We start from the raw sequence: 19,209 nt of genomic DNA, 5'->3' as shown, positions 1-19,209 counted from the left end.
TTTTAGAAAGTTATTATTTTTATTCCTAATTATTGTCGTTAGCTGCCTGTTTCAACCATTATAGTACTGCTGTATTTTGTTCTGCTGTTTTTATACTTATTAGTGTGAAACTGTCATTCACATACATTTTCTGATTTAAATTTAAAATAATTTGAAAATCAATATGATCATTGACACTCCTGCGTCCTGTGAAAAGAAACTTTTGCCTGTAGAAAATGTTTTGTTTGGTTTGATATGAGTTTATCAAGCTATAGGTAAAATATTACTAGGCAGAGAGAAATAGTCATTCTCTTCAAGAATATGGTAGTTTTAATTTGTGTTGAAATAAAAGAAAGAAAAGGTTTGAATGAATGGTTTCCATTATGAACAGAAGTAGGGATGCTTTTGCTTTTAGGCCTATTTTGAAACTATGAAGAATGAAGAACCCCCTCTAAGGCTGTTATGTGCATTTCTCAGAGTTAGCGGGGGATTGCTTGTATGAATCCTCTCAGTGGAACAGCAGGTGAATTCAGTGAAAGGCACTATAAAGTAAAGGGCAGTGAGAAAAACAAAGCCCTCTGTACAGTACCTGCTGCATTTTCCACAAAGCATGATCGTGCTAAAGAGATTGTTTGCCATTGTTTCTACCCACAAGCTAGTCTTCAAAACTCCCAGAAACCTTTAGCCTATTCAGGTACATGTGCAAGTTGACAATTAAAAATGTTCCGATTTTCACACCATTCTGCATCTTGGGTATTTTTATTTGTGTTAAATTGCAAACGAAAATTTGCAGTCTCTGCTTGCCCCTAGCCCTCTCTTAAGTCATCGCATATCATGATGTGTAATGTTATTTATATAGACTGACTTAAACTCTTAAAGATAAGAGAAATACTAGTACTTTTTATACTGATGCTTAGAAAAAATACTTTTACAAGAAAAAAAGTTGTTGTATTTCTGTCCGTAACATTTTTGTTTTAATGACTCACGATTTATCTTATTCTCAGCATAGTTCTATATGAAGGTGACTCAGAACAGGTGCCTTATCAATCTACGCTGATCAAATCAACCTGACTGACAGCTGACAGCTGCTAATTTTAGAGTAAAATAGTGTTTGGCTCTGCATTTTAGGACAAAAGATCTTTGTGCTTGTAAACCTTCTGCTGACAAAGGAAAGAAACCCCCGCAAAGCCTTTATAGTGAAGTATCTGACCATTGGCTGTGTGATTCCTTTTTCAAAGAAAGACAATATTGAGATGCATTTATGCCAGCTGTTCTATAAAAACATGGCCTAATAGCACTATGATTGTTTATATGTGAAAGCATTATGTGAATGTTGAAAAAGGGGGATCTGTACTTCATTTTGCCTGGTTTCTCTTTGTTCAGTCATAGACTTTGGAAGTGCAACAAAAGCCTAGCAGAGCTTGTTCAAGTAACCTGCAGTGTTCGGAGTGTGGCTAGGTTTTTGTTTAGTAATCCTGGAACAGGATCTATGATTTTGTTTTCGGATAATATCTTTTAAACTACCACAGCATTAGTCCTAAAAAGGGATAAGGGATGAACGTAGCTGGTAAGCTTTACCCATATATGTCCGTGGCAATGAATGTTTGGCATTATCTCATTCAAAAGCAGGTACAATAGTATTTATTGTGATGTGCCAGTTTTGATCTGTAAATGGTTGGCCTTAATATACACATGGCTTAATATTGACTTTTTGAAGAAAAGTCTGATAAAGTGCCATAGAAGGATGAACACCCTTTCAAGGTTCAGTTGTATTTTTGGTAGATTTTTTTTTTTAATTTCAACAAACATGTTTTAACATTATAACGCTCTCGCTTTCCATATCATTTCTAAACAAGTTTGCATATCGTTTTCCTTATTTCAGATTCATGTCTGTTATGTTGGTAGATGTCTTGTTTTAAATCTGTTTTTTAAAATACCACAGTGTGTCTTCTTTGCCATGTGTTGCATAATGTAGCGCACATATGTGCTATATAAACAGGCACATATATACATTAAAATGCACATATATGCATCCAATAGATGGTTTGACCTTGAGAATAACTGAATGTATTTTACAGTATCTCTGTGGATCACATCATGATCATGCTGATATGCTGAAAGTTTTGGCTGCGTGTCAAAGAGGCATTTGTTCCTCACTACAATGGCTCAGTGACTTCCATCTAGGCCAGATATTGGCCTTCGCAGTGCGATTCCTGATACATATTCTGCACAGGCCCTGGATAATTTGTTAACAAGGCCCTTTTTACATTTGAGACAGATGCACAAACTATTTTCAATTTTCACGCTTAATTGTTCCGGCTGTGTTGTTGACGCTGGAACACCCAGACTCCTAATTATTCCGCATTGTTGGGAGTCTATTATATTCTAACTGTCTGAATGATCCCATTGACCTTGAACTGACATTATAAGCTGTGTCTAATCTTTTCACTCTATATTTCTAATGCTTCCTCTTTTTATTTTGCTGCCTCCCTCTTTGTCTGCTCCCTCGTTAGCATCACAATGGGCCTGCCCCTGAGCCCCGGCGCGGACTCGGCCCGCTCGGCTCGACACGCTCTCTCGCTCATCGCCACGGCCCGACCACCAGCCTTCATAACAACCATCGCCAGGGAGGTGAGCGCCCCGTCGCTAATCCAGTCCACCCCAACCCCCCCCCCGCCCCACCTCGCCGCTGCTGCTCCCCTGGTCTTCTCTGAGGGGTGCTCTACAGCCCTTGTCTTGCTCGAAGCCCTGGGTTTGGAGAAGAAGTCGGAGGAGGACTTGTGCCCACGCAGAAAGTTGGGAGTATCAGCCGGTCTAATAACGCGGGGGGGCAGTGCCAACATGGTTTCCTTTTCTTCCCTTCGGATCCCTCTTTTCCAGTGCTACAAAAAACCCCAGTTTTCTGACCTGCCAGCTGTCTCCTCTTTAGGTTTAGGACAGGTTATTTCAGATTCACGTCTGTTATGTAGGTAGAAGTTTAGTTCAACTCGTCTGGTGAGGGTGAAGGTGAATCGGTGTGCCCTCCTGTATGGTGAAAAACCCCATAAAATGGGGCACACTGAGTAAACAGGAAAGCGCAGGTGAGAGATTTCCTTGAGAAGTGAGCTAAGGAGTCCACTGATTCCTTTGCACAGATAAAGCTTTGTGTTTTTAGTTTCTTTAAATAATCTTCGTTATGAGCCTCTCCCATGATTGAATACACCAAACAAATCTTACTACAAGCTGTTCAGCATGTCTGTTTTACTGGTTTCGATCAGTGCAGTGTGAATTGTTTTCTAAAAAACACCTTTAATCTAAAATTAAACATGAAGTATATACAGTGTATATACAGATTAGTTAGAGACATTTCTTGTGTTTAGTCAATGAATATGAATTAAAATAATAAATTGCATTTTTTAAATATCCCAGCAAAACAGTACAGTATATCAGTAATGTTAGCTGTTTGTTATAAAGCATGTAATCAGTGTGAATTTCCATTTGAATTACATATTCACTCACAAAAGCTTCAGAATTCTTTGCAGCAAAATGTAAATCATCCATCCGAGCAAAGAGAGAAAGAGCTGGTGGCAGTAGAGATGCGTCAGTGATGCGGTTCTGCTGGTTTTCTGCAGGTCCACAGACACACTGCTCTCCAGGCCAACACTCAGTCCCAGCAGAACGTCCACACCACCACACTGGCACGCGCCAAGGCTGAGATCCTCCGAGTCATCGAGATCCTCATCGAGAAGATGCCCACCGACGTTGTAGACCTGCTCGTGGAGGTGAGAAGAGATCGCCTGTCTGCCCCGGCGCTCACATTTCCGGCGCAGTTTTGATTAACAGAAATCAACGCCCCAAGCATTTGCTGCAGTCCGTTTTGTACACAGAAAAAACCCTGCCGTGCTGAAATTAGTAGAATCATCAAGTCCCACCCTTAAACCAGAGACAGGGAAACTGGCCCTTTGAAAAGACTGTAAAATCACTGGATTTTACAATAAAACTATCATTCATGCTCTGCAATTTTTTAAACTACTGTACATAAGGAAGTGTCTGATTTCTTGAAGTACTTACTCTGCATTAAATAACATCATTGCCCCTGTATCAGTTTAATCACTCTGTAATTAGTAATTACTGTGGTGGTAAAGCCAAAGTGCATTTTAATATACAAGTATCTCAAAAGAATGATTACTAATTTGGTACAAGTGTGCATTAAGCATAGTTTTGATGAGGATTTTGGCAATAGATTACCCCTTTCTTTTTCATTAAAGTCTAAAACGATGAATAGGAAGAGAGCTATGCAGCCAGCTTTCTCTCTTCCCCTGAGAACAGCAGCAACATTAATTTTCAGTGTCTCAGACATTGACGCATTGCATTTACATCTTGGAAAAAAGTGAATTTGTACGTGCTTTTGTGACTGATTTCTGTAATGATCTTTCCTCCCTGAGGTAATGGACATCATAATGTACTGCCTTGAAGGATCTTTAGTCAAGAAGAAAGGCCTTCAGGAGTGTTTTCCTGCAATTTGTAGGTAAGTCACCATACCACATGAAACCAGGTCATTTTTCTCTTTATTCCTCAGAACATTTCCATTCTGTATGGCCACCACTGCTGTGTTGTATTTTTAATAACCCCGAATAATAGACAGTATTACAGAACAATGGTATTTGCAGTTTAGGGGGGATGTACAGTATTTTGTACTTTAATGTTAAAGTGCTATAGAAGGTGCAATACTGTTTTGCAGTTTGGTACCTGGTGACATTTTGCATCTAATAGGACTCTCATCCAGTCTTTTCAATAAAAAAAAGACAAACAAAGTATCTTAAACTGTGGCTTAAGATACAAATCCGGAATTCCTCATGTTAATTTAGTACTTGACATGCTCCTGTTTTCATTGATTTTGGCTTATTGTTGTGTTTTGCTTAATTGTCCATATCGTACATCAAAATGTGGTATATTTCTGAATTAGTTATGTTTAAGAAATTATGAGGGTCTGTTTCAGGGGTGGTTGAAGTGGACACCTTGTCGTATTATACTTTTTCCAAGGATCAACTGAATTGATAGAAGTCGGTTGAAATGATCAACTCATCTTGTTTAATAATTTAGATCCAGGCTTTTAGTTTCTGAACACATATTCTTATAGAGTGCATATGTACATTAAGGATTTTAGTGTATTTTTTTCAATGCTTTTTTATTGGTTACCAAAGTTTGAGTTGCATAACTGCTTTCAGGGAAATACAAGCTGAGCTGTTAACCACTTTCAGAGACCTGTAGTGATTTAGGAATAGTGGTTAGAGTTATTTTAAAGAGAAATGTTGTTTTCAAAAATGGTAAAAAAAAAAACGTCTTTCATTACCTTCTTTTATCAAGCATCTGGAGAGGATGGTTTAGAGCAGAGCTATCTTTTGGTTCAGTTATGTCCGCAGGTTTGCTACAGTACGTCTTGCTACAGAAATAGGTTAATTGGTCTGATTAAACCACTGAGGACCTGGGTTAAGTCATTACAAGTTGGGCTGAAATGAAGGCTTGCTGATACAGTACACTGGCCTTCCAGGTGCAGGAATCTACACTTAAGGTGTGGAAGAATATTTTAACCCCTCTTTCAGGATCATTCCACATCTCAGGCCAGAGATCACCATATGTTCGATACCTCTGCTCTTCCCGGTAATTTTGCGTCACCTTCCGCAGGTTCTACATGGTGGGTTACTGTGAGCGGAGTCACAGGATAGCGGTGGGAGCTCGCCATGGAACTGTGGCGCTCTATGATGTCCGCACTGGGAAGTGTCAGGTAAATAAATCCCCGCGACTTCTTCTCCATAAAGTGAGAAAGTGATGGAGGAGAGAGAGATCGGCCCTGCGAAACCATTGAGCCGCCGAGCTGCCATAGTCTTACGGATAAGACACGGAGGATCAATAGTTTAATGAAAGGCAGTCAAAGTGTGAAATGTGCGCCACATCCATTTGTTAGATAGGCGAGCTATCCCAAGCAGGTACCCATGTTTGTGCTGCAGCATTAAGAGGGAGGTGCGTAAATGTTATTTAACCTTTGATGCCTTCGTACCGGGAGCACAAATCCAGAGAAGCAGATTGATAAGAGCAACTGTGCCCCCGGTTTTGTCATGCATGTGCACAAATCTGCAATGGAAATCTTCCCTCTGGCACCGAATGTCCTTGTGCAGCTGACAGGCGCAAGTAACTTCCCTGCCAATGTCATTGTGTTTATTAGGCTTCCAAGCATGGAAGGGTTTTTATGCTTTTAAGTGTCCAAGCTTCGAGTGACTTCCCTAAATTCTAACTGCCACCAGTCAGACACTGTGTAGCTGCTCATCTCCAATGTAGGCAGGAGTCGTGCCTGGGACATGGTTAGGGGCATGGGAAAAAACACATGTACTTCTTTGCCAACCAAGATGGCATCCTGGCTCATCTTTTCGGCAATCTCTGTAGCACTTCTTAGATTTCATTCACCCGCAAATGTGCTTTTTAAGATTTGCTCCTGTTATGTTCCTGCAACAATAATGAAGTCCACGCTGGTTCATTGTTGATATGATGGACACAACACAAAATACTCTTCCTCTCGTAAAAAAAAAAATCTGTTTGACCATTGAACTCTAAATTTCATAGGCAGCAGTAGCTAGTAACAATACAACTAGTTTATGGTGAAATGGAGTTCCTTCATGAACCAGGATAGCTTTTGTTCTCAAATTTCAGCCTGTCTCTTTCTACAAACAGTCAAAATGATTTAATTCCAAATTTGATGGCCATCATCCCTGGCGTAGTGGAATTCTGTTTTTCAGAAAGTTCCCATGTTCCTGTGTAATAACATTTCTTCGCAGAGTCCTGAGCCACATTGTGCTGCTTCACATTGTCCAGACTTTGCTCCAGGGGCTCTGGTTTCCTCTCGTAGTCCAAAGACATACTGGTAGGTTAATTGGCTTCCGGGAAAATTGGCCCCGGTGTGAGTGTGTGCCCTCTGATGGACTGGCGTCCTGCCCAGGGTGTATCCTGCCTTATGCCCTTGCTTGTCAGAATAGGATCCAGCTCCGCTGCAAGCCTGAATTGGATAACGTGGTTAGAAAATGGATGGATGTCTTTTTACACATGTATAGCAAAATATTTTCTATAGGTAGAGAAACATATTGATTCTTATTTTTCAGACAGCATATGACTAATATGAATGTCGTTAAGGTAGTGCTACACACCAAGACGGGAAGGCAGCTTCCAGTTTTATCAGAAGTACAGATAAATCAAATGTCATTTATTGTTACTAAAGAAAATAGCTGGTTTGTACAGCAATTGACACCCATCCATTCTAGAAGCGTAACTGCTGTGCCACATTGCTTTACGAGAGTATTTCAGAAGTGGTACTGTAAGGGTTGGCGTGCCATGGATTTCATAATAGCACAGGTACACATTCCTTCACAGCTAACATCCATTGCCCAATACTTTTACTCGCATTTTATGACAATGGCTCTTGCTTGGAATCTGTCAAAACTGCTTATAGTTCAATTTTTATTTGTTACACCTGTTGGACTCCATTCAATGTAAGGACCTGTGATTATATTGGAAAGCGATTTTGTGTGGTGACAGCAAGAATTGTTTCATCTTTCTCTAAAAACAAAACCTCAACCAGAATCCTGGCTGTATATCGAGATTTAGTCCTTCTGCTGCATGTTTTAATATGTGTTGATCGCTTTGTATTGTCAGTCCTTGTAATCAAAACACGGTTTATTATTTAAACCAGTTTCTATGAATTGACACAGATCAGATTGAAATGTGTCAGACAATTGCAGCTGTCCCAGTTTGCAGATCTGCTTTCAAAACACCTTTTCTGTCATTATGAAGAAAGTCATTGTATTGTCGGTGAGTGACGAAAAAAACAGAAACTTCACAGGAAAGAATGCTCAGCAAGAAGAAGTGTTTAGGAATCTTTTTAGAGACGTTCGCATAGAAGCTTTGGCATAACATGCTGGATGGAAGGTCAACCACTTTTCCACAAGATGAAATGTTAAAAATCCCATGCAGACTGAGGTTTGAACCAAGGGACACAGATAGACACATGTGAAGAAGAGAAGAGGGACTTACTATGGAATTCACAGATTGTTGGAAGTGGTATCATGAGTGCAGTTTAGGTAAACAGAGGTGGAGGTGGTTCCTGACATGCCCCCTGAACATTTCATTAACACAAACTGAATTATGGGAAATGAAATAATTTCAGTCACAACAACGCCTTTATTGCAGTCACTCTGAAACAGTCATCTAAACTCAGCGCTGTCAGTTATCTGTCCCTTGTTCTATGCAGGATGGCTGCAGGTAAGGGAATCTCAAGAACTAAAGCATCATACCGTATCTGCACCATTCTCAAAACTGCTCTCTCACAAAAAAACAAAGCAAAATACAACCTCTTACTCAGTTACCTGAGCCTCATGGCAAAAGGAGGACTCATTAATACCAGACTGTCATTCCTCAGCCTGCACATCATTTTGCTTACAGTTGTCTGTCATCTTCGGCATTAGGTTCTGAGGTTTATAGTGAGGATTTGTTTACAGAAATATTAGTATGAATGGGACATAATTCCAGCTCCTTTCAAAGCCTTATTGCATAGTACTGGGAATGAACTGGTGTGGTCTTGGGTGTCACAGGTGTTCTGTAGATTTCTCTGCCTTCATGTATCTCGTTGAAAGCTGTTTTTTTTCCCCAACGTAAAGGGGTGAAATCATCAGAACTTTAAAAGCAAAATTTCCCCTGAGGTTCACTTGCAGACAGTTATCAGCAGGTGCTGTGTGATTGCTGGTGTGTATGTATGGTCAGTACTCTGAACAGTGCTGAAGTGCCCAGACAGAGCAGCTGCAAATATAATATAAAGCATTTTTCTTTATATTGTAACAGTGATAGCATTTGGGCACCTTTATAAAACACAGTAACATGCTGCTGCTGTTGCATCATCTTAACAGTGCACACACTTAATCTCCTCATAATAAAAAAATTGTCTTTTTTATGTTATTATTTTTGATTTATCTTATTTTTTCTAATCTCTGTGACCTCTCTGTGACCACATAAAAATGACTGCCTTGTCATTTTTGTTTGCAAGCATCTATCACTAAACATTGAGAAACATGAAAAATGTAACTACAGATGATATATATATATACAGTAAGAATATTTTATGCATTAATAGTGTATGCCCTCAAAAACTAATAAATGGCATGGATTCGGTGCCAAATTCCTGCACATGCTAAGGAATAAGAAAAAATATGTACAGTAGCAGTATGGATAACTAGAACATTGAAGCGTTAACATCTGCAGGTTAATATAGTGTGAAATAATGAGTTATGCAGTACTTGATTTCTCTGCCACCTTGCAAGCTACTGATTGGTCAATTACTAATTGTCATATGAATTTTACTTATTAATTTTAAACTATGAAGAAAGGGAACCTAGGCTTTCATGTTCATTTAATCTGGAAATGGAGTAGGAGTTTTTGCTAGATCTTACAGCATTTTCAGAAGTGCGGTACTTCGAGGAAGATGGTGATAACAAGAAAACAAAGTGTTAGCCTCGAAAATACACACCATGTACTTTATTGAACACCATACAAGACTTGGCTTGTTTTTCAAACCATCGCCTCAGCTATTTATAAAAATCACAACACCTCCCCTCCCCCAATGCCTCACACTGTAATTGCATTTAGAAACCATCGATGTTGCAGTTGAAAGATTTCAAGAAACACTACAGAGACAGCAAACTATTCTTTTTTTTCCCCTCTATCATGTCATGCTTATAAATTAGGTGGTCCTTTTTTTTGTTGTTGGGATTTATATCCATATAAATCCTCAAGCTAAAGCTGCTACCAAGGGCAGGATATTACATTAAAACATTACCCCTCACAACGAGCTTTCTGGAATAAAATGCTTCTTTTATAGGTCTTTTAAAGTGTTTTGGGCCCAGCAGATACCCGAAGATTAAATAAAAAGGTGACATTTTTGGGTCCTTTTCTGTAATATTGATGGTGTATTGTGGGAAGTGGAACAGGGTCAGTGTCCTTTCCTTGGCTGTATTGATTTGCCCTTCAGCTGTTTGTGGTGAAGCGCGAGGCAGGGGCCCTGCTGTTGATTATCTACACAATGTCTCTGTGAGCATTATTGACTCAGTTGCAGCTACTGCCTGTGGCTCTCAATTTTTCACACCGTCTCCATGACAATCATAATAAAACATAGTATCTCACCACAAACCAACCTCAGAAACCGTCTGATCTAGCTTCTAAAAAAAAAAAAGTTAACATTATGAACACACAAACAGCACAGTGGAGGTTCTATAATAAACACTTTAAAAAAATAAAAAACAGGTCTCTCCTGTTCTACTGAATTATTCATTCTACTTTTTGGTCACCTCTGTGTTCGGCTTAATTTGGGTGTTAATTTGTCAAATTGTCATTTAGCTCTTTTTCAGAAAGCAATTCTAACTAAATTACAGTTTTCATGTTGTAGATGCTGGACCCACTTCTGATGCATCCCAGCTTCTGGGGGAAATAAAAATGAAGAAATTATGCCAGCATTTAATGTAATCTGTGTAAGCACTGTAAGCCAACCCAGGATAAAGGTGTCTCCTAAACACATAAATAAAAATCGTAATAAAGGGGGAACTGCCTGTGCTCACAATGATCTGAGAACTGCCTGGCGTTTCTGCAAAGACCTTTTGATTTCTTCTTCATTGTTTGAACAATAAATAATAAAACATCGAACTAATCGGGTAGACAAATTAATATCCCCGTCTTGTCTGCAAGAAGGAAAATGCTTGTGAGATGGAAAGAAAGAACCCAGATAGAATCTCAGTTTCATCATGTGTTTATCACTGCTTTTTTCCCCAGTTTGCTCCACTTCCTTATGTACACACCATGCTGTAAGTATCGCGGTAAGGCAGAAACACAATTGGAAAAAAAAAAAGTTCTGAAAGAGAAAATCAGAGGAAAAGTCAGATGCCACTGATTCACACCAACTATCACTGCAGGGCGCAGTGCCCACTGTTACACAGACTCTCCCTGGACAGCTGTAGCCTGACAGGAAGTCAGGTGTGAAAAGGATTTGACCAGGCAGGAACATTGGTGGTTTAACATTGGTTAACCTTGTAACCCTCCTCGCTCACCTGTAGACAACACGGACTGTGTTTAATAGTAAAATCAGCTTTTGGGATGTGGAGGAAGGCCCTGTGCTGCGAAAGGCAGTAATTCAATTCAATAAAATGTAATACAGAAAAATAAAGAAGCAAACAATTAAAGCAAAGAGAAATACCTTGAGCGTTTCCACTGTGTTGCGTTTTAAAAACCTCATTTTAGATACAACTTTGTTTTTTCAGTATGTAAAATGCAAGTATTTGCACATATGGAAAAAAATCTACATAAATAATCTACATAAATAGATGATGTGATTAAAAAATATAAAATATTTTTTATATCACATTAACCTTCATGCTCAATTTCAGTCTTTCAAATAAATTATGACAAAAGACAAAATGAACATAAATGTTTCAGTACAAATGGTCCTGTCTCAATTCACAACGGCTTGCTCATTTTTTGTGAAAAGGATTTTCCAACAGGTTCATTCCCTTACTGTTTTAACATAGAATAGTAACATCCATGTTTCAGCTTTCAAACATAAAAATAAGTCTAGAAAGGATAGTACAGACCTTTATATATATATAAAAAAACACTTACCTATATTTAGTTCCTTCAAACTGAAATACAAATTCAGGTTTTGCTTTAATTCCAGAGGTGAATTAATAAGAATATTACATAGAAAAACCCTACTGAAGTGAATTTTATCATTTTCTAATTTGCAATTCTAATCTTGCGCCAGATCTATTGAGATGCCTTCGAACCAGTTACTATATGCAGCAGTACAAATTTAATTAGAATTCCCATGATTCAACAGAACGTGTCTAAATAACTGAGCCATACACCAGCATTCAGAATAATTGGTTAACTGATGTGTGATCTGTTGTTGATGAATGCAGCACTTGACTTCTTTATTGAAACTTTTCAATGGAGAACAATCGGGTGATTCTGCCGTTTGCTTTGCTTTTATTTGGCCACACTTGAATATCGTATAACGCTAACAGAAATGTTAGAGTACAATTGCTGTCAATATGAATTGACAGCTTTTTAAACCAGTTTTAAACCGGGGATCTTGTAGTCTATAGTGGATGTAGTCAAGAACAGTTAAATATTGCACACAGGATTATAGTTTTCATTGAGGAAAGTTGTTCCTATCTATTATGCAAAAGTATATGCAGAAATTCTGAAAGTACATACATTATCACAGAATTATTAAGGGCTATATCTGATTAAGAAACCTGTAGCTGTGGCCAGAGGAAAACAGTTTTATATTCAAGATGATTCTGAATAACCTATGACAGATATTGAACCATAAATTAGAAAAATAACATTCAAACTTCAATTGGACTGATTGCTGGCATTGCTATAATCACCTGGCTCTTGTAAACATTTTTCTGTTATGAAGTAGGTCACAGTTTAATTATTATACATTATAATAATTTTGCTTTACAGGAGCAGTCCGAGTGATGTATCTTGCTCAGGGATACAACAGCTGTGCCCCACTTATGATTTGAACCTGCAACTCCATGCTACTCTTTTAATATATAGGGTAATGCCTGTATCTAACCAAGACCTTTCTTCATAAAACGTTTATCATTTATTATATCATTGTATCGTTCCTTTAAAATCTTAGATGAATCCTTAAATATTAAAATCGCATTGATGTACGACATGAATTATTACATACTGTAAAGGCAGGAGAGCGCAGGTTTTTCACAAGCCACCTCCACGAGCTGCTTGGTTGTTATCTGGGGCTGGTTGACGCTGGGTTCTTGGGAGCGCATCTAAATCCCACAGCAAGTGGAGCAAAGCCAGCCTGCAAAACCATCTGCTGCAACTTTGATCAGCTCCTGTGAACTGCAGAATGTCAGCTGGAAAACACCAATCTCTTTTAACACTTAACTGCATTTCCTAATTGAAGAAAATATCCCGTGGCTGTAACTGCTTCAGCCAGTCACGTGATTTGATTTTTCTTTTGAAACTGATTTTTTTTTTAAACGCAGGCTTCTATATTGGCTGTATTTGTTGTGCTCCTGCTTTGTTTGTTTATTTCAATCAACACTCAACAGTTTAAACTTTTTTTTTAGCATTGTTTTTTTATCCAAAATTCTGTTTGTGGAGTCTCACAGCCCAGGGGTAACTGATGTTTCATTCGCTCTAGAAAAGGGCAGAGTTATTTGGAGAAAAATACCTCTGGTTTATGATATACAGTACATTAACTGTGGGGGAAAATACCTTGGTAGGTGGTTTTAAAACCCTTTCTGTAGTAATTGCATGTTCTGGTTTCAAAAACCTTTCTGTGGTAATCAAAAACTTTGGAACTTTGGAAGTTCCTGGTCTTTTGCTTTCTTAAATAATTTTTTAAATCTTCAAAGTACAGTAGATGTTCCTTTTCTTATGTAGCCCGATGAACATGAGTGCAACTTAAATCATTCAGGCTGACTATTTCAAGGTTAGAAAAAAGAAAACACTATCTCTCTCCTAGTCTGCCTCACCTGCTCCTGAATCATTCGGTCACTCTAGAATCGCTGTGTTAATATTGTGTTTGAAGTTCAAGGGAGTTTGTGGTGTTTGTGCTAACTACCATAGACAGATATATTTTTAAAATTTCTTGTGTAATATTAATCTATACATATCATGCCTTATGAGAGGTTTGTACTGACAAAACCATAACCATTTATTCATATGTATGTGCCCTTTGAACTGTCCAAAAGCACACATATATTATATTGTATATAATATATTGATTCACATAGTATTGCATGTATTATACATTTATGTTACCATTTAAAAAGACACTGAGTTCATTCCAATCACAATTTGAATGCATATAATAATTATATGAGATCTTTTATTTATATATTTAAAGTAGATCATTACCCCACTTCACGTAGGTGTTATGTACTTAAAATGCTTTATAATTGGAAAAAAGCACACATGCATTGAGATACAGTACATTCAAAATGATTATAGAATTATTTAGCTTATTTTTGGAATTATTAGGGTCAAAATTGTTGTAAATTGGGATTCTAGGGCTAAATAGAAGCTTTGCCATTTTTGATAGTAACAGGTTGCACCTTGGTACTTTAAAGAAATGAAATGTAAAAGATTGAAGATGGCCCAAATGCAAGGTAAATGAATCTATTTTGAGTTTTTATTTACAGGAATTAGCTTTTTATGAGATTTTTCTTGTTCATCGAGCCTTTTTAATTGACTCTCCTGTTGTTAAAAATGAGGTTTTTAGGGCATTTAATGACCACCTTGAAATAGAGAACAGAGTGAAAAGCTTCGAACAGCAGCAAGACCGAGCTAATAATGCTCCTCACAAAGGTGTGATAGATTTATCGCTTTAGTTGAATCGTTAAGCACTCAAGAAATAAATGTTAGCCAACCTCACAAAAAAAAAAAGCACGGAGCAGTTTATCGGCTTTGTATCCAACAGTATGGGTATTTGCATGGCCCACAGCCCGAAGACCTGCGCTTCCTGAAACAGCAACAGAAGTCATCAGTCATCAGTAATAAACAAGGATCAATGCTGAAGTATAGTAATCAGCTCCGTCCCCATACTAATACACTTTAGGACAGTGGTTTTACACAAGTGGCTGCTTTCACGTGATCTGCAACCCGTAAATAACATACTGGAGCCATTGAAAGGGTTTGGCTGGATGTTTGGTTCAGCGGTCGGCCCTAGGAGGCTCAGCAGTGACAGGGTGCGGGAAAGGTTAAATCTTATCCGCGTCAGAACTGTTGAGGTTTCAGCAAACTTCCATCCTCACAACCTGTCGGCCACAATTTGATGATTATTATTGATTATTTCACAGCCTTTCAGTCACTCTCTGGCACTGCAGCCAGCGTTGATAAACAGATACAGGAGGGCTGCAGTCCAGCTAAAATAAGACTCCATCTTGATAATGAACTGAGATGAGATACTGTTATGTGATAAAGATAATTGATGGTTGGCCATGAATGGAAAAGTAGCTCCCAGAATACCTGCTCCTCTGTGACCACAGACATGGCCACTGGCTCAGAGTATGATAAACAGCGGAGACTGGTAGGACCCACAGCCATCATTTCTGTATATTCTTTTCTTTTGGGAGCTGCGCTGATCAATCAATACCAGTCAATTTATTTCTGCCAGGTTCTCCTGCTAAACTAATGCATGCTTCTAGAGGGTCCCATCTGCATGCAAAGGAACGAATAAAAGTTAAATCCGTGCTTTGAGGAAAACGTTGTTTTCTCTCTTCTTTTCAGTGTGGAATTAATCCACCCCAACCTCCTTGTACTGTCCATGTATGCCTTTTCTTAGTCCTAAACTGGTTGTCCGTAGTGCATGCTTAGCACAGTTAGATTGCTGCATTCCTTCCTCGCTAGATAAAGTGGCCCAGTGTACTGTAAGTGCTTGTCATGTTGTCACTAAGAAAGGAATCAGACTCGATTTTGAGGAGTGACGGATCCACTCCTTTTTCTCAAGCTGATATTTATTATTTTATCAAATGTTTTTGGAATGTCATTTTTCTGGTAATGTGTTTTTTTTTCCAATTAAGTATTAAAGTTTAGTATACTCGTTAATCAGATTTAGTTTCATTCTATCAGCAAGAACTATATTTAGATGTTTTTTTAAGTCAATGGCTTTCAGATTTTTAAATCTATTTTAAGCTACTTTTTCCTTCAGTAATATAATTTTTTTTCTATTAATTATTATTAGAAGGATTTGTGATTTTTTTACACCTAAAAAAATAACAGTAGCAACGAAAAAATAAAATAAGCAATAGCAAGGAAAATAATAGAAACAGAGACATGACTATTTTTGCATCATAAGGATGATTTGTGAGGACTTTCTTACTGCACTTATCTCATGGCTAGTTGTTAGGTAAGCCTGGACAATACAGTATATTTATTATTGGATTTGTGTCTCTGAAATAAGAAAAAACATTCTGGTTCTATGCGTTTGATAATAAATACTTACACATATTTAAAATGTGTAAAAAATTAGCAAAAGAGCATTGTGGTAAAGCCTCTTGCCTTACACCCATTGTCTGAATGAATGTTTATTTTTTTTACTTTTAAAAGAAGTTTTAAATGAAGTCTATCTAAAAATGCTATTGATATATCATTTGTATCTTTTTCTTACTTCATCTTTATCTTCATCATTTTATTTTTCAACATAGATTAATACATTCTGTAATGGAAAATAAGTATATTGTTTCAGCTGAAGCAAACAAATGTAGGATGTTATATGTTTTGGTAATAGGAAAATAAAGTTAGCATACTTTAGGCACTTCTTTTTCTAGAATACTTCAGGCATTGTTGGTGTACACAAATCACAAATCTTTAATGGGTGTTTGTAAAATGGGAAGACGTGATTTACCATTTGTGTATCTGTGATAAATGTTGCATACAAACTCACTATAAAACTGAATGGACAGATGGGATACATACACCATATACTCATTAATTATAGTTATATCTGCTCCTGAAAAATCTGTTTTTCCAGGTTTTCCAGAAGCAACTGATTTTTTTTTTCACTCTGTTTTTTTCTTCTGGCAATCATTTACAATATCCCAGAATGCTGCTGAGGCGCAGCTGAAGGTCTACGGGGCATTCATTTTGAAAGGAAAGCTGTCAGCATGTCAAGCCTGAGCCCAGTGCCTTCAGTCCCGAGCAGTGTTGAATGCAGGAGCTAGCTTCTCTGTCTTGGTGGACTATCTTACTCAAACCCCCAGCTTCCTTGAGTCTAAAGCAGAGGACAGTTTATATGAAAAGCACAGCAGTGCACCTTGAGGTCTTTCAGCACCACTGGGACACCCAAAGCATTATGGGAAATGGTCTGGGTGATTTACTGAAAGAAAGATGTCAGCTATGGTAACCTGTGTTAAAAAAGGGCTCCAGTCGAAGACCCATGGAATAAATATTTGTAAAAACAATAATTGGATGATCAAGTGTATGTTGCCACTGCAAATGGTGGAAAGCATGTTTTTATATTTATAGCTTCTGGGTTATTCTCCTGTTTGGCTAAACGTCAGTGTCATTAGTTAAATATTTTTCCAGCAATTCGGAAAAGTGTGATCTAAGGAATTCAGTAACGTCATATTTGGAAATTAGTCAAATTTCGGAGGTAGCAAGCTTACAAAATTTGTGGTTGTTAGTGCTACAGTAAAGTGAATGAAACTAAATAGGAGAACCCCATCAAACATATTTGACGCAAGAAATTGGAGTAGGGATTTTTACAATTAAGTTCATAGCACTGATCCAGTGAATTATCATTCAGGAACCCTCGACCTTATATGAACCATCCATCTGTTTTCTAATTGCTTCTTCCAATACAGAGTGCCGGTAGAGCTGGAGCCTATCTTGGCAAGCAAAGGCCCCAAGACAGGGTACACCTTGGATGGGATATCATCACAGGGCACATACAGACAAAATAATCAGATACAGTATGCACAAACTCACTCTAGGGCCAGTTTTCACAGAAGCCAATTAACCGACCAGCATGTCTTTGGACTGTAGGTGGTAGCAGGGAGAACATACTGTACAAACTCCACACTGATAGCAACCCAGTGCTATTGAACCCAGGGTTGCGAAGCAGCAATGCCCCAGCTTATATAATAGCAATGTCAAATATTGTAATCTTTCTGAACTTGATATTTAATATTATTGATATATTTATTACAATTGGTATTAATCTGCTCTAGTAAACCAATATGTAATCCCCTGTCCCCCATCTGCTGCTGAAAACAATACCCGACAATGGCTTTAAATGACTTTTAATTGGACTAATTAAGCACCTGCTGGGAAAGCAGGAAAGTGAAACTAAACACAGGCAAATATAAATAATGTCGCAATGCCTGCATTGGTTTCTGGGCATACTTCTAATTTCTGTACTAATCCCCACTTGTTTTTCCAGCCCTTTCACCATGCGAATCAGTTTTTGTTCACTGTGTGCGTGCAGTAGCATTAGTCGTGTATCTGGGAGCTACAGTCTCTAGCACGTTTATATTACAGGTATATCTGAGTCTGAATTCCCTCCCCAAAAGCTGTGCAATTGTCTGCCAATACAATCCATTGCATTGCAGCGCCTAGACAGAGCCAGCCCCTCGTTTATCAGATTAATGTTGACCAGTTTCAGTTCAATAACTGAAGTGCTGTTTGTACTGAAATCGTTCATTGCCATGCTCGGGAGCACCAGAGACTGAAGGGCCTCCTTTTGTGGCAGGATCCTTTGTTAGCTCTACTTACACAACAAAAGTAAAGCAAATATGGTTAGAATCCAAATAAAGGATGGCAAAGACTGGGGAGATGACTAGCCGCACTGCAGTTATAGTGAAATAGAGCGGTTGTACAAACACAGGATTCAACGTAAAGCCAAATAAAGAGTTGCAGAATACCTTATATTTGGAGTTTAGGTTAAAAAAATGTTATCCTTGTGCAATATGGTGAAACTTTCAGTCATGAATTCGTTTGGCATCAGATCCTTTGCTCCCTGGTCCCACACCCTTACTGTAGCCCTCTTCTTCTGTAAGTGAAGTAATTCAATACAGTGAGTACTAATAGGGATAGCCTCACCAGTAATTGGAAACACAGAGCACAGAGTCTCTATTTATAGAATATAATAAGCTTGCAGGCCTTGGGTGATCTGGGATGAACACAGGGAAATCTTTGGGGAGCCAGTGGCAGATATCTGTGAGCAGATTACAGGGGGCCTGATGAAGATGTAAATAATTGTGTCTGTATGTAGCTTCACAGATTCATTACTCAGAACTTAAGCAGTTGGACTGTTTTTTTTTTTTCCCAAAGGCCACACACCCAAAAAATAATGAAGTGGATTAAGTTTAGATCGTTGTAACTTTCTGAAGTTGCCTTGTTGATGGTGTTTTAAAAGAATACTGCTAACATATGTTTCATGTACTATAGTATATCTCACTGCTACTGCTCGGTTTTGAATTCCTAATAAGGGTTTATTTGCATTTTCTAATGCTTGTTGGGTTCTAATAAAATGTTAGGTTCTCTGGCTCTCACAACAGGGAAGATATTAACAGTGGTTAAGGTTCTAGACTTATAACTGGAAGGTTGTGGGTTCAAATCCCAAGTGTGATTGCTCCAGTAAAAAACTAAATGGGAACAAATGTAAATTACTTTGGAAAAAAAACA

At 38.2% G+C, this 19,209-nt stretch overlaps 1 protein-coding gene across 4 annotated transcripts in view; it reads left to right on the top strand.

Moving 5' to 3' along the window:
* Window positions 1-19,209, top strand: part of wdr7 (WD repeat domain 7) — a 210,150-nt gene that overhangs the window by 178,631 nt on the left and 12,310 nt on the right. For all 4 annotated transcript variants that reach the window (XM_088630381.1, XM_088630380.1, XM_088630379.1 and 1 more), the window contains 4 exons: window positions 2,493-2,610; window positions 3,591-3,740; window positions 4,404-4,486; window positions 5,644-5,743. In XM_088630381.1, the coding sequence (XP_088486507.1) occupies window positions 2,493-2,610; window positions 3,591-3,740; window positions 4,404-4,486; window positions 5,644-5,743 (451 nt within the window). The remainder of the gene's footprint in view (window positions 1-2,492; window positions 2,611-3,590; window positions 3,741-4,403; window positions 4,487-5,643; window positions 5,744-19,209) is intronic.

Source organism: Lepisosteus platostomus, chromosome 4 (genome assembly GCF_059453375.1).
Source record: "Lepisosteus platostomus isolate fLepPlt1 chromosome 4, fLepPlt1.hap1, whole genome shotgun sequence".
NCBI classification, from domain to species: Eukaryota; Metazoa; Chordata; class Actinopteri; order Semionotiformes; family Lepisosteidae; genus Lepisosteus; species Lepisosteus platostomus.
The sequence above is the reverse complement of the archived record's forward strand: the minus strand, read 5'-3'. Positions and strand labels throughout refer to the sequence as shown.